This window comes from Emydura macquarii, unplaced genomic scaffold (assembly GCF_026122565.2).
Source record: "Emydura macquarii macquarii isolate MOO-44397 ecotype Brisbane River unplaced genomic scaffold, CSIRO-AGI_Emac_v2 contig_2699, whole genome shotgun sequence".
Classification (NCBI taxonomy): Eukaryota; Metazoa; Chordata; order Testudines; family Chelidae; genus Emydura; species Emydura macquarii.
Window position 1 is genome coordinate 1,381,251 of NW_027132836.1, and position 19,729 is coordinate 1,400,979.

At 51.1% G+C, this 19,729-nt stretch overlaps 1 protein-coding gene across 4 annotated transcripts; it reads left to right on the top strand.

The window, feature by feature from the left end:
* The first annotated feature begins 220 nt into the window (after positions 1–220).
* SLC47A1 (solute carrier family 47 member 1) lies at positions 221–17,012 on the top strand. 4 transcript variants are annotated; one of them, XM_067565810.1, is made up of 18 exons: positions 221–504; positions 3,625–3,726; positions 5,448–5,516; positions 6,020–6,168; positions 6,759–6,801; positions 7,765–7,809; positions 8,437–8,534; positions 9,085–9,182; positions 9,625–9,738; positions 10,027–10,094; positions 10,762–10,870; positions 11,360–11,435; positions 11,771–11,840; positions 12,620–12,752; positions 13,515–13,609; positions 14,966–15,047; positions 16,029–16,262; positions 16,520–17,012. In XM_067565810.1, the coding sequence occupies exons 1-18, from the start codon at positions 370–372 to the stop codon at positions 16,525–16,527; spliced, it is 1,728 nt and encodes a 575-aa protein (XP_067421911.1). In that variant the 5' UTR covers positions 221–369; the 3' UTR covers positions 16,528–17,012. The 4 variants fall into 4 exon arrangements, with proteins under 4 accessions (XP_067421911.1, XP_067421910.1, XP_067421913.1 ...); XM_067565809.1 differs by lacking the exon at positions 16,520–17,012 and having other exon boundaries at positions 16,029–16,273; XM_067565812.1 differs by lacking the exons at positions 14,966–15,047; positions 16,029–16,262.
* Positions 17,013–19,729: the final 2,717 nt, after the last annotated feature.

Genomic DNA, 19,729 nt, shown 5'->3' on the forward strand with positions numbered 1-19,729 from the left:
GAGGCGCAGTGACAATCAGTGGGGCTGGAGGGGCTCTCTGGGTTGAGGCGCAGTGACAATCAGTGGGGCTGGGGGGGGCCTCTGGGGGGGGGAGAGGGAGTCCCTGCGGCTCATTCTGGGGGCGCTGCCTCCGCCCCAGCGAGCGGCTCCCGGCCTGTCCCTCAGCCGCAGCCCGCGCGCGCTCCCCGCCTCCCCGCGCTCCTGAGGCGCTGGCCGGGCACACACGAGCCCTGGCGGGCGGCGGCGGCGCCGGCCCGGGATCCCTGCCTGGACCGGGGCGGACTGACGGGCTCGGGGGGCGGAGGCGGCGGCTCCCGGCGGCAGTTATAAGCCCAGCCGGCCGAGCCGCGCTCCTCCCGCGCCGGGCACATGGAGCCAGTCCCCGCCACCGCCGCCGCGCTCCCAGCTTCGCTGCGGGGAAGCCTCCTGCGGAGCCTCCGCGGCCTCCTGCCCGTGGGCGCCTGGCAGGAGACCCAGGAGCTGGCCAGGATCGGGGGGCCGGTGGTAAGGAGGGGCCCGGGGGCAGAGAGCGGAGCCGGCTGGGGGTGCGGGAGCCGGGGCAGGCCGGGGGACGTGTCCGGGCAGGGTTTCCCCTGGAGGAGCGGGGGGAGGCGGCGTGGAGCTGAGGGGGGGCCCGGGTGAGTTCTCCCCCCCGGGGAGCTGCGGGGCCGCCGTGGTGAAAGTCACCCCGACCCCGGGTTGGGGCAGCTCACCCGTGGTGCTGGCTGTCCTCGCAGGTCTAGGCACGTCGGGGTAAGGCCGGCTCTGTCCTCTCGTCTTGGGCGGCAGGGAAGGGGACTGGGCAAGCGATGGCCCCAGGGAATCGGGGCTGAAAGATGATCCTGAACGTCTCCCTAGAAGAAAAAATGAGTGCTAAGAAATGTGCGAGTCTGCCATGCCTTAAAAGGCCAGAAGGGTTTTACTGTGTTGAAGGATCAAAGTCCCTTTGCCCTTGAACTGCTGTGGGTTTAATTATTTTTGTGACATTCGTGTCACCTGCAGCCTGTCCCAGCTGCTCTCTCTTATCTCTGCTTCAGGGATCCAGGATGTAGTGCAATGGTCAGGGGGTGTCTTAGCAAACCAAAAAAATCAAAATCAAAATCAAAGTTTGCGTGATTGCTGTGTCCAAAGATCAGACTTGGGGCCTAGTTCAATTGCCCTGAGATCCACATGCATGAAACATCTAAGTTGCTTTCTTGGACCAAGCCAAGAATTGAGTTTTCTGCAGAGCAATGCCCAAGACCCAGACCTGGCCCCAGGCCAGCAGCATTCCTTGTGAGGAAGAAAGTTCCTTCTGCTTTTCATCACCAACCCAAGCAGCTACATGGCATCAGCTGGCTCCCAGCGAAATTGTCCTACCTGGATCCCTTCTAATTCATCACGGCAGTAATGCCAATGATGTCAGTCTTCTGGTAATATCCCTCCCCTCTGTGCCTTTCTCTTTAGTGTGACCAGTCACATGTTCCTCCTTTCCTAATAGTGTTAATGGCCCAGAACCCTTTGGGTTCCTTCTGCTCTTAGCTTTGTCTCCAGTGGATCCCTGGGTCCGTTGCCTTACTCCCTCTCATGGGCAGTTCCTTAAAAACTAGAGATGGATGAGGTTATATCTGGCTGGTGCAGAACAGGCCCTCTGGTTCCCCCCTCTTTCTCTCCCTAAGACATAGGGCTGCCATTGCCTTTGAGACTGAGGCACTGTTCCACCAGTCTCTCTGACTCTGAGCTCGCTCCCCTTCCGTGCTCCTCTGAGCTAACCTCTGCCTGTCCCTTTTGCCCCAGAAGAAATGTGCGAATAGGATTCCATCCTTTCCTGCTGCTGTTCTTGGGCCGACATCTGCACTGGCGGCAGATAAGCTATTATGTGAGGAAAAGAAGAATGTTGCCTTAAGAGAGGAATGACGGTCTGGCACTAGGCTGGAACTTGAGAAACCTGGGTTAGTTTTGGCCTCTGCCACAAATGTTCCTGTGTCTTTAGACAAGTCGTTTCACTCTGCGCCACAAGCTGAGGTAGATTGTCAAGAGCGCTCAGGATCAGCACAGTGAGTGCTCAGCTCTTCTGAAAGGCTGGCCCCCATTTCTCTTGTACCTCCTTTCCTGTTTGTGAAATAGGGATAATACTTCCTTTGGCAGTTTGGGCTTATTTAGATTGGAATCTCTTTGGGGCTGGGCCTCTCTCTCACTATATGTTTGGACAACGCCTAGCGCAATAGGCTTCCCAGCGTCTGCTGAGGTCTGTAGGCCCTGCTGTAATAAAAACAAAAAATTGTTTTAATAAGAATGGGGCCAGAAGCAGGCCCAGGGATCCAAACACCCTTGAACTTTGGTGTGTGTGAAACCTAGATCTGGATCTTGTGACTTGAGGCGGTATCTAGTGTTTATCTGGTAAATCAGCATTAACTGAAAATATTCACTGAGGCACAATCCTTTTATTCACTGTCGTCTTTGTCATTTCAGACCAAGTGGTGAGAGAATCAACTAGTGGTTTGAGTTTAACACTGGTGGTTGTTTTTTGTAGTGCCACATGCCTTGCCAGCTTGTGTTCCCCCCTTTTGCGCACAGACACTGCAACAATTAAGTGCAAAACACAGAGGCTATGTTAAAACCAGTCTCCAAATTTAGCCGAAAGTAACATGTACATTTCATGCAAGTTCTTGCCCAAACACATGCCTCAGATGCTGCTGAGGCCAGGGATGTGGCCCCAGGGGGATTACTTACCCAGCAGCTGGGGTTCTCCATTAGACTATGTCTACGCTATAGTCTATGTCAGCAAAATTTATGTTGCCCGGGAATGCAAATGTTACATAAGTTACACCGACATAAGAGCTTCTGTGCACAGCCTGATGTCGGTGACATAGCTTCTGCCGTTTGTGGAGATGATTTTTTTTTTTTTTTAATGCTGACGGGAGAGCTCTCAGAGAGCGTCTTCCCCAGACACGCTGCACATAGAGATACCCTTTGTTTGAACTCATCAAGTCCTGCTGAAAATCTTCCAATGGACTGGGAAAGAAGAAGTGTCAATGGAGTGGTGCCAGGACTCCATCTTGCAGCCCTTTTACATACTCTCCTGACCAAGAACCAGGGCATTGCTCTCCCTCCATCTATGGGGTGGACAATATAGTGTTTAGGTAGTGATGGTGACTAGGCCGCATGAGTATCTGTAAGGCTTGTATAAATACTCAGTGCAATGTTTTTGCCTGCTTTGCCTTCTCCTCTGTAGAAACATCTTCCTCTTGGAATGGAAGGTTATAGCTGAGTGTTTAAACCCCAAAGAAGAGAGAACCATAAAATCACAGAAGATTAGGGTTGGAAGGGACCTCCGGAGGTCTTTCTAGTCCAATCCCCTGCTCAAAGCAGGACCAGCGATCTGCCAGACTATAGACTAGAACATCCAAACTGCCCACTGGGGCAGCAGCAAGCTTTAAAAACCTCACAGCACTGACGGGTCTTCCTTTCCGATTGTTACCTTGCTTTGTCTCCTCTGTTTAGACTCTGTAGGTCGGGGACTGTCTTTATCTTACAATGTATGTGCTGTACTTAGGAGAGTGGGGCAGTGACCTCTGCTGAGGCTTCAAATCATGTCTGACTGCCTTCCTTCTCATTTTTATCACACGTTCCTTTCCACCCCAGTTCCTAGCCCAGTTGTTGGGCTTCCTGATCAGCGTGGTCAGCTCCATATTCTGTGGCCATCTGGGGAAAACTGAGCTAGATGCTGTGACACTTGCTGTATCCGTACGTATTATTCAGTTTTCCCTTACTTAAATGTTTAAATTGTGTGATGGGTGGATTGATCTAGATCACAGTGATTTAAATCACCAATTTTAATCATTATTTAAAAATCAGCAAACAGGAAACCTCAATTAAAATAATCAATTTTAATCTTGTTTTGCATTTGTACTTTTTAGTTAATTTTTGAAAGAAATGCTTATTCTCATTAGTTAGTAACCATTAAAACATGTTGATTTATAGCACTAAAGATAGCCCTTACACTGAATTTAGTACTTCTCTGTGGTTACAAGGAGGATACACTATATCTATACACATTTATTTAAGCAATTATATAGCTAGAATTACATTTATTCAGATTCTTAATTTTACTTATTTTTAAATTTTTTACAGGTGATTTGTTTAACGCTGTCTTTGGCTGGAAATTCTTATTCAACTAAATGCACAAAACCAGCATTTTTTAATCACTTTCATTAGTTAAATAAAATTTCCTTAAATGTGCTGGATATATAAGAAAAACTCTTATCAAAGTTTATGAATCTGATTTAAAACTAACTAATTTATTAAACAAAGGAAGTATCATCTATAGTTAGTGAATTGACCTGATTGTTTCTGGTCACGATGCCCTTTGAGATTTTAGAACTAATAGATCTCATCCTCATATGTAGTTTTTAGTCCTAGATTAGAAGGGAAAAATAAGCTTTTCAATTCCGAATTGGTTCCTTAACCTTGAATGAACTAATCACTGAACTAGTTGAATAAACTGAAAGGAAGGAAAAATTTCTGTTCCTGCAGAATAGACTACTGGTGTCAAAAGCTGGTTTAGCCCTTCTGCAAACAATGGCTCCAGGTGCAGAGCTAATGATTTCCAGCAGTTCAGTGCTCTGACTTTCCTTAAAACTTCATCAGGAAATATCGACTGCTTAATATTATTTGTATTTAATTTAAATGATTACTAGATTAGTTTAGATTAATAGATTAGGCCTTCAAATAGGTTGTCAAATTCAAATTTGGTTTTAATTGGATTTATTTTTGAAAATAAACCTGTATTTAATTTTAAATAAAAATCCAATTTAAATACAAAATGGAATTTATTTTTTAAATATCTACTTTTATCCACTCTGGTTGTGTGTGATTTAAAAAAAAAAAAGTCCTTCTGGGAGATTTTTTGAAGAATTCCATTCTGTAAGCACAGAGTACCATCCTGCCTCAGTGGCTGGTCCACTAAAGGATAACAGCCTATTACTGCCTCTGGATAAGTTATTTCTATAACTCAGGGTGCTGGTGACCAGGGAGAGAGCACTGGGTTATCCACTTACTTCAGAGTGCATTCCCTTAAACATCTAGCCTCTGAACAGTGAACCAGATGTTGCCCTATCGTGTCCATTCACAGGCCAGATGTTGGTCCACTGTCATTTCTAGAGCCTTCGTCAGAACAGTGGGGGGCAGAAGAAAGGTAGTTATCTGTACTCTTGGGAATTTTACATTTTAATGGGAGAGGAACCTTGTCAGATGAAGTGAGAGAGGCTATTTACATGGTCTTAATGTGCATTCTGAAAAGATTAGAAGCCTAAAAAAATAGGCACTGAAACCACCACTGCACCCCCACCTAATTGGGGAAAAAATACAGCTGCAGATGTCTGGCTCTTTTTCTGAATCTTCTTGGGCAGCTTGAGCTTCCTCATGTCCTGATTGGTTGCTTTGTCTCTTTGTGGTCTCATCTCCAGGTTATCAATGTTACCGGGGTCTCGGTCGGCTCTGGCTTAGCATCGGCATGCGACACTCTAATGTCACAGGTGGGGAACAGCCCTATGGCCGCCTCGTTTACTTGTTCCCTTTTGTTGCGTCTTGCACCTGTGGAGGTCGTCTTTGGTGGGGAAAGGAGGGCTGAGAACTGACTTCATCATTGTCTCGCTCTTCCATTCGGCTGCCTCACCACCAATCTGGGCCTTGGAGCACATCTCCAGCCTCTCTGTCGCTGCAGGTCCAGTGGGGCTGCCCCCACCCAATGTAGGGGGTTAATGTGTAGGTCTGATCCAAATCCATTGAAGTTAAGAGACTCCCATTGACACTGGTGAGCTTTTGTAATGTAGTATGTGGACAGTCCTTGCTGGTCCTACTGACCAGACCATCTCAGACCCTGGGTACAAGGCTGGGGCCTTTGTTAGAAAGTCTTGCACCATGGCAAGGTCAATTAAATGTCACACCCCCGCTCCCCGACTCGACTCATCTAACCCTATCTCCTCAGACACCTCCTGCCACTGGTAACTCACCTCTTGGCCACCTGTCTCTTCCCCAGACTTATGGCAGTAAGAACATGAAGCAGGTGGGGACCATCCTGCAGCGCGGGATCCTCATCTTGCTGCTCTGCTGTTTCCCGTGCTGGGCTCTCTTCATCAACACCGAGCAGATCCTGCTGCTCTTCAGACAGGACCCGGAAGTCTCCAGGTCTGGCATGAGATCTAATCCTGGCCTGTCCCCGCCCTGCAGCAGTTCAGGCTCTGCCCCCACGCTGATTCCCCTGTTGATCCTGGCGGCCGCTCCAGGAGACCCTGTGTAGCAATGGCAGGCAGCATGAGCCCACCTTAGTCAGTCGGGGAGCCAAAGAACCACATTTGCCTTCCTTAGCAAACCAACAGAGAACAAGGGCGGAATGAGCAATGGAGACTCCATGCCCCTCTCTATCCTTAGTGGCCCTCCCTGGTCATGACCAAGTCAGCATGTTGGGTGGAGGAGCTCTTGCTGCAGCTGCTCTGTGCGTTAAGACTGCTGGCACCAGGGCTTTTGCTCCAGCATCCTTCTCCAGCACTGAATTAAGAGAAAAAGACCTGTTTAGATTCCATACAAATTTCCAAGTCGCTTATTTCAAGGGTCTGTCCCCTTCTTGTCCCTGTGTGCAAGGAGCCCCGGGCTGCTGGTGGGTTACCAGGCAAGGAGATATAGTATAAAGCGGAGGGGAATTTTGGGTGTGCACTTGCTTGGTTTGGTTTTTCTCTAACTGTACTGTTAACTGGATGGAAATTATATTGTTTTTCCAGGTTAACCCAGGTTTACGTTTTGATCTTTATCCCAGCCCTTCCCGTAAGTTGCCACTAAGGTTACTATGCACTTTACCTCTCTGGGTTCTGTTCTGCAGAACACAAAAGGCCTGTGTCATTTATGGAGTTTGACAATGTGCCCCACTTTATCTTAATCTTTAATACAGAGGTGGAGCATGCCGAGGCTACAGGTCCCACCATGCAGACTTCCCTCTTGTCACTCAAAGACTGAGCACCGCAGGTTAGAATCTGTAGTTTTTGCAGGCAACAGCTTTGCATCTTAAATTCTCTACCAGGAGCATTGGGACCTGAAGTCTCCATGGGCTATAGCTTCATATTAAAGATATAGGCACCTGCAATCTGCTTGATTTCACACACATTAGCAACTGGCAGGCTCCTGGCAAGGGGTCAGAACAGGCCTTGGTTGGACAAAGTGCCTTTCTGGCCATCTAAATACCACATGCTAGCAGACATGTGGTGGGGCTTTGGAGTAAGTCAGTGCTCTGTCTGCTTTCTCTGAGGCTCTTGGGTTCCTTCATCCGGAATGGCAAGTCTCAGGATGTGTCTCTCTGCAGTTCAGAGACCATCACGTCATCCCTGCAGGAGAGCAGATGTTCGGTCCCCATGTGAGGAAAGGGCACTGCTCAGAACAGCAGATGAGCAACACACACCAGCCAGCGAGGGGAGGATGGAAAGCAAACCGCTGCCCTTTGCTAACATTAAGGGCTGAGCAGCTGACTTAGGAGCCACTAATGCATAAAACAAAGCATGGCATAGGGAGCTGCTGTAGTCTGTTTGGTCATGCCACAGTGCTTTGGACATGGCGTTGGGGAGGAAGGTGGTTAAAGAAGAGAGGAATCTCGTTCTCTGACCTTCACTGTAACCCACTCTTGCCCCAGGAGTGACATGGGGCATCTCCAATCCCTGTATCTCCACTGAGTCATGGTAAGAAGCACTTTGTCGTCAGGGTGGCTTTAATGAAACAACCTACCTCTCTGTCTTGCAGGCAGCGTTTCTGTACCAACTGCAGACCAGATATTTACAAAGCCAGGTGCGGCTCCTGCGTGCTGTGTAACTAGCTGGGCCACAGATTGAAACATGTCTCTAGGGCCGTCACGAAAGCTGAGGATCCCAGCTCGTTTCTTCTCTGTGCGGGCACAGCCTGGGAACCACAGCAGAGTGCTCGGCTCTGATCAGTGCCCTGCAGTGGGGCAGTGTGGTACCTCCTGGCACGCACGCTCAGAGCTGCTTTGGTGAACTCCAGAGGGATCTGTTCAGACCTCCTTGGCTGGAGAGACGCGTCTATCCGATACATGACCTTAGCGGGGTGAAGAGAGGGCGATGGAAGAGCCAGTCACATCCCTTCTGCTTAGGAACTTCGTGCACTAATAGCTGATTTCAGTGGCTCTTGGCCTCCCAAATGGCAGGTTCTGCTGCCCTCAGGTCTCCTCTTCGCTTCCAACACTGTCGCCTTCAGCCGGACCTGGCTGAAAACTCTGTCTAGTCAGGAGACATTACCCTGGCCGCCTGCTGGGGTCCTGCAGCAGCTTAATTCCCTTCCAAGTGACGCCGTTACAGACCGAAATGGTTACTGGGCTCCTAAGCTGGCCGAGGGGTTGGGTGTATGGGTGTGGTGCTAGGGAAACTCTTTCCAAAGACTCTCTTCTTTGCCTTCTAGGCAATCATCTTCCCTCAGGTTGTGACAGGTGTTGCGGCCAATCTCCTCAACGTGGCCATGAATGCTCTCTTCCTGTATGCACTGAAGCTGGGAGTGGTGTAAGTATGAACAGGGCCAGAGACCATCGCTGGGTTTTAGCGAAGATCCTGGGGCCTGTTCGGCTCAGGGATGCTGTTCTTTCTTCAGAGGCGCTCCCTGACTTAGTGGCGCTCGGTCTCTGTCCAGGGCTGCAGCCAGCATCTAGAGAATTGAACCAGCTGTGGCTGCAAATGGAAACGCCTGTTTGGCGTCATGCTACATTTCATCCCTGGTGCGTCCATTCAGTACAGGGCCGCGGCACGCGCACTTGCCAGCACGGGTGACAGGATTGCACATGCGAGTGCCTTGTTTAGCCAAGTTATGGTCTAACAAGGGGCTAGGGCTCAGCATGCAGGTGTATTGGGAAAGCTGAGCCTAGGAGAGGCAGGACTGGACAGCACACCTAGTGCATTAGCAGAGCTGTGTGTAAAAGCTTCCCCTGCCTCAAGACTGATAACATGCCAGCTTTTCCTAGTCTTTGAATCCATGCCGAGTAAATACATGGGGGGAGGGAAAGATACCAGTTTAATGGAGACGTGCCCCTCGTAACTCTTCAACCTCTCTCTGCAGGGGCTCTGCCTGGGCTAACACCGTTTCCCAATACACTCAGGCTCTTCTCCTCTTCCTGTACGTGTGGTGGAAGAAAATACACACCAAGACCTGGGGAGGTAGCGTATGGCTCCGTCTGGTTGCATATTACTGGTCCACTCCTGCAGCTGTTCGAGCAGAGAGGAGCTTGGCCTGGGCTTCTGATCCCTCTGGAGCCAGCCCTGTAGATTTTGTATTCAAGGTGCAACACAGAAGCTGCTTGCAGAGGATTTCCCCTCAGCCTCTTTATCCAACACTTGCAAAGTGCTCGGTGCAGGAGGGGAATGGCCTCTGGCTAAGGCCTGAGCATGGGCCTGAGTCCAGTCCCTCTGACCCCGTGACACCAGTGCATATCCGGACTACAGAAACGGTTGGGCTGGGGCCCAGGAAGTTCTACTGTGGGGCTTCAGGCTGCTCTCATCTGTCACACCGAGCTGCCGCCTGCAGAGATAACTCCGGCCTCCTGTGGGGAGTGAGGGAGGCAGTTGCTCCATCTTTCTTATCCCTCTCTGCTTGTTGCAGGCTGGACCAGGGAATGTCTCCAGGAGTGGGGATCCTTCATTCGCCTGGCCTTACCCAGCATGTTCATGGTGTGTATTGAGTGGTGGACCTTTGAGATCGGGAGCTTTCTTGCAGGTGAGAGAGCCATAGACGAATGCCTGTTCCCTTCCTCACATTAGCAGGGGTCTCCCATTGTTCATGCCTTCTTTGGGGACCATCCCAGGGGGCCGAGCAGACCTTCATGATGCTCCCCAGAGGCAACTCCAGCCTGTCATTCTCTCCTGGATTTGGTAGGCTGATGATCCTCTAGAGCTCCTTGTTTCTGTCGGATCACAGCCTATGCACTTTTGCCCCCACCTCCCCCGGGAATGTGGGTCTCTTTTAATTGTAATCTAAAACACAAAAGCCATGCCTCTTTTCTAGGTCTGATCAGCATCGTGGAGCTGGGAGCACAGTCTGTCATCTATGAACTATCCACTGCAGCATACATGGTAAGAGCTCAAGCTTGTGAGACCCTCTGCCCATCGGGATGGAAGTGCCCTGAGAACGGTGGAGGGGGCCAAGGCTGGAATAGCAGGTGGCGCTCCTGCAAGACTGAGGCGGGTTGGCAGAGCTCTAGCGGGGAGCCGAAGACTGGCGTAGCAGGGGCTGCTGCCCAGTGAGGCTGAGATGGATTGGTGAACGCAGGGCTTGTGCTGGGTGGTTCCCAGGACTGGAATGCTCTGGAATGCAGATTGGGACAGAGGTGTGTTGGCAGGACTGAAATGGGAGGCACAACAGGTCTGGAAGAAGACTGCGCTGGGTCTGACTGCTGCATTGAAGAAGCTAGCACGGCCCCTGCCTGTCACATGTTCCTTATTCCTGGGCCATTTCTCCAACATGCAGGGATGCTAAACCCAGCAGGAAAATTCTCCAAACCAGTGAGGATCTGCTGCATCTCCAGCATGCTGCTGTACTTACCACAGGGCACAGAATAGCTCAGGGAGGGGCAGAGACAGACAGAAGAGGCAGCAGGGTGCAAATTTTGCTGGTTTGTACCTATTCCTGCAAGGGGAGAACTAGATGGCTGCAGGTTGTGCCAGCCATTGGCCTGCTGTCACAGTCTTTACATCCATGATCGTGAGCACACCACGTTCTCCTTTATTTCTTCACGTTTAGGTGCCATTGGGCTTCAGCGTGGCTGCCACCGTCAGAGTTGGCAATGCCTTGGGAGCGGGGAACCCAGAGCTGGCAAAGAAGTCTTGTATAACAGCCCTGCTGTGCACAGGTGGGCATATTCCCTTCCCCAGCGCCGGATGGAGCGATGCACCCTGCTAACAGTAGAACTCTTCCCTTGGAATGTTTTCCTCATGGCTCTTACAGGGACACCACCAAGGGGAGAAAAATTCCTTCCCTCTTACCTACTGCATTAAAAAGGAAAGGCTGAATTTCCTTTTCACCACTGGCGCCTCTGTGGAATCTCCACTGCAGCTGATTAAACTAGACCGGTGTCTTCGTGGCCGTTTCCTGTCTGGGCCTAGCACAACAGCAGAGGGCTGGGGCAGCGCGCCAACATAGACCAGAAACTTCTTAAATTCAGGGGGAGGAGAAGAAAAAAAACCTCTTCCTGTTTAAAGGAATAATGAAAGGCCAGATATTCAAAAGGGTTGCGGATGCAAAGCGGCAGTGAGGGTTTTTTTTTTTTTTTCATTTTAGGGAGGAGAAAGAATGTGGGAACTGTCTTGATCAACTCACCTGTTGCCTGACTGTCTTTCAGGAGTGTTTGCCGTGGGGGTTGCTGCCTTACTGGGATCCTTGAAGGACGTCGTGGGCTATATCTTTACTACTGACAAGTGGGTAATCTGATTCCATCACAGACAATGATTTGACTTAAAGGGCTTTTCTAGAATTGTTATTTTCCAGTTGCTGAGTTTGAGGTACAGACTGAGAAGCAGCCAGATGGATTTGGGGTGTGTAACCCTAAATCTGGCAAGTCCACCCCCAGAGAATCTCCCCACCACAGGAAGTCATTGCGTAGCATGGGTCCCAGTGTGAAGCACTCTAGCAGAACTCTAGCAGAACTCAGGGCCTCATCCAAAGGCAATCAGAGGGCATCTCTATTGCCTGTGTTCAGACCATGCTGTTTCTGTCACACTCCAGAATGATCACTTCATCTTTCTCCCAACAGAGAGATTGTTTCCTTGGTGTCTAAGGTGATGCTGATATTCGCTCCCTTCCACTTGCTTGATGCAACAGCAGTGAGTATTGTAGTGCACCCAGCGACATCCTCTTGGCTGCAAACTGTCATCTTGGGTCCTTTACTCTTGTCTGCAATCTGCCAAAATTCGTTTGTTAAAGAGAAAAAATTCCAGCTGCATCTGAAAGCAGCCGCCTGTGTCAGCCTGGGGCACTTGAAACCCCTCAGTGCCTGTAGCTACCACTTGTCATTACAACCAGGACATCCCAGCTTATGCCACCAAAAGGTTAAAAATCTGTGGTCAAAATTGCCTAACTTGGACGACTAACACTGGGTCCTTTGATTCCTGTTTAGGCACCTACACACATGGCCTGATTTTGAGGGGTGCTGAAGGCACAAAAGCTCCTGATAGCACCAAGGTATGGCCCTTGAGATGGTGCTTTCAGATCTGTTTGCGCCCACCAGCCCACCCCAGGGACAGTCGGGGTGCCCACTGCTGCATGCAGCATGGCTGGTCCAGGACACCCACACAAGGACAGCTGCTGAGTCTAGCAGCTGCTACACCTCTTGGCATTGGAGGGCAGCTTTATGTTATGTGCACTGATCAGCTGCTTTCGATACTAGGTCGAGTAGGAATCTTTCCATGCAATCTCCCTGTTGGAGGGAGATCTGTGAAATGGGACTTCAGTCCCTCTCGGCTCATTGGGCTAGCACTCCAGTATTGCTCAACTAATAGCTACAAAGGCGCCCTTTCTCCCCAGAGTCCATCAGGTTCCCACTGCATACCGGAGGCCAGTAGGCATGGCTGTGACTTGTGCATGTTGCTCCTGCTTTCCATAGGCCACCTGCGGTGGCGTGCTGAGAGGTACTGGGAACCAGAAGCTCGGCGCCATTGCCAACGCTATTGGATACTATGTCATCGGCTTCCCCATCGGAATCTCATTGATGTTCGCCGCCAAGCTTGGGGTGATAGGTACATGTGTTGCTGGTGCTGAGCGTGAGGGATGCTGAACTGCTCAAGTGGGGCTCAGTCCTGCTTCGGTTGAAGTCCTTAGGAGTCTTGCCACTGGCTGTGATGTGGGGAGAGCTGGTTCCACTTGGTGAACTTGGTGAACTGCTGCTCGCAGGGATAACCTCCTACGGGCCAGCAGTCAGCAGAGCCTGTGTTTCAGTTCTGATGGGCGCACTGGGACTTCCACACGCTCTGACGTGTATTATTGAACCTGGGCTCGGATAAGCATTTGCTTTCCGTGCAGGGCCTCCAAGGGATGGAAGTCTCGCTTTGACTCCAGCACTTGCATCGTGTCTTGGATCCAGCAATTTTAAGGACCAGACACTTAGCCAAATTCCTCTCCATTATCTTCAGAAATGTGGAGTTAAACTCCAAAGAAACGAGTTGTATTTGTGTACTGACTTGGTAACACTAATTCAACTTCAGTGGAGCTAGCCCAGGTAAGCAGGAGCAGAACTCGGCACAGGACCTGTTCTGTGATAAAAGATGCACTCAACCTTGGGTCCAGTTAACATAAGAGAAGGTCTTCCAGAATCACTAAGGGGAGTCCATGATACTGGCCTTGACTCCAAGTTGTGCATGTCTGTACAGCTCAGGATCAGAACTGAAGTGTCAGGAAACCACCTAGACACATGGAGTGAAATGCTGATTCCCATCCAAGTCTGTGGAAGTGATTTCATCCAAGGCCATCAGCCAATTGACCCAGATTTCCCTTTGCTCTAGGCCTGTGGATCGGGATGGCCATCTGCATCTCCTTGCAAGCCTTCTCCTTCTTGATTTTTGTCCTGCGCATGGACTGGAAGAAAGCTGCAGAGGAGGTAAGACTCATGCTAGCTCTTTAATCTCTTCCAAAGAGTATGGGCCAAATCCTGCACTGGTGCAAATCAGACCTCCAGGGCACTGTATGGCACAATGTGTCCCTCCAGTTCCATGCTTCAATACTGGGGGTGAGCGCTGCAGTTCACCGGATATAAACCAGAAAGGGAGATGTCAGAAGGGTCCTGGGTTCAGAGTCACTTGTTGATTATGGAATTCCCATGTTCCAGCTGAAGACCTAGAAATTAGGGGTGGGAAGAACCTCTTGGATCCCATCTAGCCTATCTCCCGTGGAGGGCAGGACAGGGTTATTCCCTACAAAAGATTCTCCAGGCTGAAGTAATGTCCTTGGAGGCACGTTGTGAGAGTATGAGGGGTTGGAAGGACACTGGCTCTCCAGCATCAGTGGAACTGGGTGGGAGTATGTGTAAAATGTTCTCAGCTTACCAGAGAAGTCACCTGCCAGCTGGAAGGGTCACAGACACCCAACTGAAGAGTCATTTCTCTTTCGATCACTCTCAGGACAAGGTTTCTGAGATACTTCAGAGATCTCACCTTGGGCCCTAGCAGTATTGTTTTTGCAGGGGTCTTGCTTTGCATCCGGTGCTGTGGCTCTGGTTGCCTTGGTTCAACCGTTGCGGTGCAGAAACCGTTTAAGAAGTGATCCCTCCATTCCATTGTCGCTCTCCAGACAAAGGAAAATACCACAAGCCTTGACTGAAGATCTTCTCCTGTGTATGGGCAATCAAAGGAAAGATTCCCTGTTCCCTGTGATTCCTCATCTTAACTGCACATCCCTCGGGCTCTTCTTTCAAGGACCTCAAAGTATTTTTCAAACATGAGGGGCCTCAGATGAAGGGGGAGTGTCAATTAATTAAACTTCCCATTCCCTTAATGTCTACATTAACCCTCTTTTATTGATGGGGAAACGGAGAGCCAGAGGTGAAGTGACTCTCCGAAGACAGCAGCTCAGTGGCAAAGGTGGGATTAGCCTTTTAGTTCTAGAGACGATCTAAAGCAAATGGAATATTTAACGGTCTCTGTTACGCCATCAACGGGACGGGCAGTTATCCGTGCAACAAGCCGTTCTGTTCTTCTGGCTGCATTCAATCCCGTTCTGGGCCGCCTCTTATCCTGCCTTCATCACTAGTAGCTGAATGCACTAAGCAACGTGACGACCATCTGTCACGTGCGGCTCGTTCGCTCGCCTTCTCCCCGCAGGCAGTGCTGTGTTTAGTGTCCTGCTTGACGGCGGTAGGGTTTTCGGGAGGAGGTTCATACTGTGATGTGTCCCTGGTTGCACTAGTGGCTGCACGGAGCCCATGGAGATGCTGACCCTGTTCTCTGTGTTATCTTAGGCTCAGATCCGAGCCGGGCTCAAAGAGCAGCCACTAGTTGTCTCCTCCGGTGATGCTGGAGCTAACAAAACAGCTGCTTCAGGTATGTGGCTGTGGCCTGGCATTGAGGACAGGGCTGCAGTTCTCTGGTGCCCCGTGAGCTAATGCTAACAGGCTGGACCTGGAAACACTCCTCAGTGGGCCATAGAGAGAGAGGAAGAGTGGCCTGGGGGGCTCTGCCAGGCCTGTGGAATAGCCCCGCAGCCCGTGCCAGGAACAGCTGCAATGCAGGGAGGCTGTGTGCCACGGTCTGTGCAGACAGCCCCTTGGCACGGTCAGGAAAAGCCCAGCTTGGCGTAAGGCACAGGTGGGGTGAAGTGCCAGAGTAACGGACCCTGCAGCACCAGGCCATTCAGTGGGTGGGCTGTGGGCCCTTGAGCAGAGCAGCAGATCAGGGATGGACCCTGTGCATGGGGTGGGTTTTCCCCTGGGCAGGCAGCAGCACCTCTGTGGGAATGTGATCTTGCTCGCGCGTGTCCCTCCCACCCTAAGTGACAGTCTCCAAGCAGGCAAATCCCCGGCGATGCCCTTTGCCTGGCAGGAAGACACTGGAGCTGGATCACTTGCGTTGTAAAACTGTGCAAAATAGCACGTGGGGACAAGTGACCTGCGGCCGTGTGTAGAACAGGGACAGCTGCCCATGCAGAGAGATTGAGAGCAGCCGCTCCGGCCTCTCACGGGGATGGGACCAAGCCTGGAATAGAGAGGGCCTGATCCTGAGTGTGGCTGGGACTGCAGCAGTGTTCTGAATCAGACCTCTGTTAGATCAGCCAGCCCTCCTCCACTGCTGCCCGTCAGTTGGGCCAGGTCTTATCGGCAGTAGCATGCTGGCGGCTGTCTCTAAAAGTGGACACACGAAGGGCAGGCTCATCGAGGTAAGGGAAGGAGGGTTAAGATCTGTCAGTAGAGCCTGTCCCGGCCCAGGTGTGAATGGCTGGGAACCACTGCCTTTGCAGCTCAGCCCCTGCCTATTCCAACCTCCCTGATGGAAGGCCAGGCCTAACGTAACCAATCTGCCACACAGAGTATTTCACAATTGAAGCGGAAGTCCAGGATGCGGCGGTTTTGCCTGACCCTGTCTCCAGCAGAGAGAGCCAGCCAGATCACCAGTACATCCTGCAGGAGGATTCTGCACTCGGCTTCGCCTCTCCAGGACAGAACGTCTTGCCGGGGAAGGAGTTGATCTTCCGTCGCGGGCTGGCTTTGGCTGTGGCCATTGCTGTCCTGCTAGTGGGGGTTCTAGTCCGGCTCCTGATGGGTAATGGCTAGGCGCAGCAGTGGGGAGATGGGGATTGGTGAACTTGAGCAGGAGGCCATGCTTTGGTGCTATAGGAAGAGGCCATGCTGGGGTGAAACAGTACACTCATCTGTTCTGGTAGCCTGCCAAGAACCACTTCTCTTGGCATTATGGGATGTCCTGTCTAGGATCCTGATTGTTCCTGGGTGAGGGCTCAGCACACATGCATTCATTACGCGTGATACTGAGGAGTGGATGTTTGCTTATTCCTTCTACAGCGGCATGACGGGGATAGTAAGGCAAGTCCCCAACGCAGCTGATGGACAGATTGTACAACGCTGGCAGAGAATGGGTACTGATGCACTGACGGAGATGCCCAAACATTACCACGTGGTTCACGGTTTCCTTATCCTGAGAAGTATTTGTTCCTGTCTTTGTTCTACTGCTTGATTAAAATACAGGGTTTGCCCTGAATGTGCCTTGTGCCTCCCCTGTTCTAGTCGAGACCTTTTTCTGAGCACTTGTTACATTTCAAAACTTGATCTGTGACTCTTACAGTGCAGCACAGAGCAAACAGAGGGCAAGTTTCGCTCTGTTGGAAAGTGGTTATGGAATCACCCAGCAATAGTGGGAGCACGCTGACACGCTTCATGAGGCATTCTCTAGCATGCAGCAGGCATGTTGCCTACAAAAATCTTCTCTTCTGCACTTTCGTAATGAGCATTTTGATACCGTATATTTTTTATGAATAAACATTCAGGTTGTTTAATTGATTTTTGAGGGATTGCTTCCAATTTGTCCTTCCGTTACTAGTCTCTAGTCACCCTAGCATGGTCAAAGAAAGGTATCAGGAAAAAGATCTGGAGCTGGTCACTATGCATTTGGTGCTATGTACTCCGGGAAACATTACCAGCAATCCAGTTCTCTTTGCTTTGGAAAGGCCTTTGCAAAGCCTGCTGCATCCGTAACTGGGAATGAAGTGAATACAATAGTCTCCATTGAGTTCTGACCGAGTCCCTCCCATTCTAATGAACTGGCTCATCCTGAAACACACACATCTCCCACCGTAAAAGTGGAACCTCCCTCAATTAGGTCTTGTCTAGACTAGCTCTTACTTTGCTCATGGGATTTTTTTTCCACACCCTTGCCAGACATACATTATGCTGGCATAAGCGCTTGTGTGGACAGTGCTATATCAGTGGGAGAGCATCTCCTCCGGCATGACTACCGCCGTTCGTGTAAGTGGTTGTGTTATACCAGCGGGAGAGACATGACACAGCTACACAAAGCCTCTTACTGGGCACAGCTGTACCGATAAAGCTTGCAGCAGCACAGCTGTGTAGCCCAGCCTTGAATCCGCTGCCGCCACATCACTGAGCTGTGCACATTTACTAGCAGGATGTCTTAACCGGCGCCTGGCTGCCCCTGCTTCGCTGGCTTTTCTAATTACGAAGGCACACATGGTTCAACAGGACCCCTGTGTTTGACACAGTGCGGGGATTCTTCGCTGGCTCCCTTACTGAGCGTGGGGGTTTGATGAACGCCATGGACTGCTGCTCAAGAAATGCTTCGCTATGCCTTGAGTCGCAAAGATCCACAACACCCCGTTACCTCCTAATCTGAACTCCCAGCTCCTTGGTCCAGGTGAATCTTCCCCCTAGTCTACACTTGGGAAAATGCAGGGAGTAACAGAGCCGGGCTAGAGCCCTCCTACTGCTCTTCCTATCATGCGCAGCGTAGGGGTAGAGGAGACAATGGTAGAAATACCTGCCCCCTCTACTCTATAGTGCAGGCATCAGCTTGGAATTTTGCTTAATGTGATTCATGCAGTGAAACGCTGCAGCCCTGCAATCTTTAACCCCACACGGCCGGCTTCAAAGGCACATGGCAGTGGCCTCCTGGCCCAGCGTTGGGCTGTAAGAAATTTCTATAGATAAGTAACCTGTAGCAAAGGTTACTGTGAAACTGACCAGAATACAAATGAGCCTAGGGAATAAAGGGCAATGCTAACCCACAAGGGGGTGAAAGAAATGAGCAGAGGCTGCATCTGTTGAAATGCAGAAAGTCCCTGCAGGCAAAAACCTTTCCCCCAGAGAGAAATCCGAGTCCAAATTAATGTTCAATTCACAAAATGAGCCAATGGGGGTAGAACTGCAGCGAGCAGGGAACGCAAGAGAACAAAGCAAGCCAGTTTAAGGGTACAATGGCTTATACATTGAATGAAACCCCAGGCACTGACTGTGAGCACGGGGTGAAGGCAGACTGACAGGCTATAAACCCAGCATCACCTCTGACCGGCTTCCCTCTGACTTGGTTTTTCATTAACACAGCTGGGCTAAAAGGCAACCATGCCTTCCTTCCACGGGAGTGAGCAAGCATGGACCAGAGCAGAGCAATGCGAAAGAAAGAGACTAGCAGAGCTCTGTGCATGGCACTGCCTCCCCCCCTGCAGCCAAGCAAATCCAACCCTCGGAGCGAGGTGGACTAGAGAGCAACCCAGAGACGCTGTAAAGAGGACAGTGCAGCAGTCCCTGGAAGGGATCAGCTGAAAACCTCAGCTAGTCAAAAACCAGGCAGGCAGTGCTTTAAGGGTCCGATCCTGCCTGCCCTGAAGTCGCTGGGTGCTCTGTCACCAATTGCATAGACTCTAGCACGGTGGGTAAAAACCCCAGTCCTGGCCACGCCTGCGCAGCAGTGTGGCTACACTATTCGTCTGAAACCTGGGCTCTGTTCCTGGCCCTGACATGGAGCCTGGGGCCTTGGGCAAGTCACTTCACCTCCTGCGCCCTTTCCATCTTGTTCCTGGAGATTACCCGTGTTCGGGCAGGAAATGCCGCTTACCGTGTCTGTGCAGCGTTCGGTACAATGGGACTTTGCTGGCACTGCTGCCACGCAAACAATTGCCAGTCCAGACAAGGCCTCGGGCAGGCAAACAAATCCCCAGGGACAAATCCCGCTTTCCTTCGTCAGCCAAATAGCCCCACTGCCTCCAGCAAGCAGCCTGTGACAGGACACCCAGGCTCAATGCCACGGGTTTACTGAGGAGGGCTGCTGTCGGCACAGTGCACCTCGCACCAGGCAGGGGACACCGCTTCACTACGGACTCAGAAAGAGGAATGCCCCCGTCCGGATCAGCCGTGCCACCTTGTGCAGCACCTCTTCTTTCCTTGGGTCTCCCATTCAATCGCAGCCCAGGCCCAGCCGTGCTGAGCAGGCAGGATTACATCGCAAGGCAGTCTGGCTGCAGGAACTCCCCGTCACTGGAGGTTGCTGTCTCCTGCCGCCTGCATCATGGCTGCCCATGCAGCTCCAACCCATAACCATAGACGGGCAGGGCTGGAAGGGAACCTCGAGAGGTCAGCTAGGCCAACCCCCGGCGCTGAGACAGAACCACGTGTAGCTAGAACAGGATCCAACTCTGCTTCCCAGCCCACCCGCTCCTCCTCCATACGGCCCAGGGACTTTAACCATCCCCTGTTCTCGGGCCA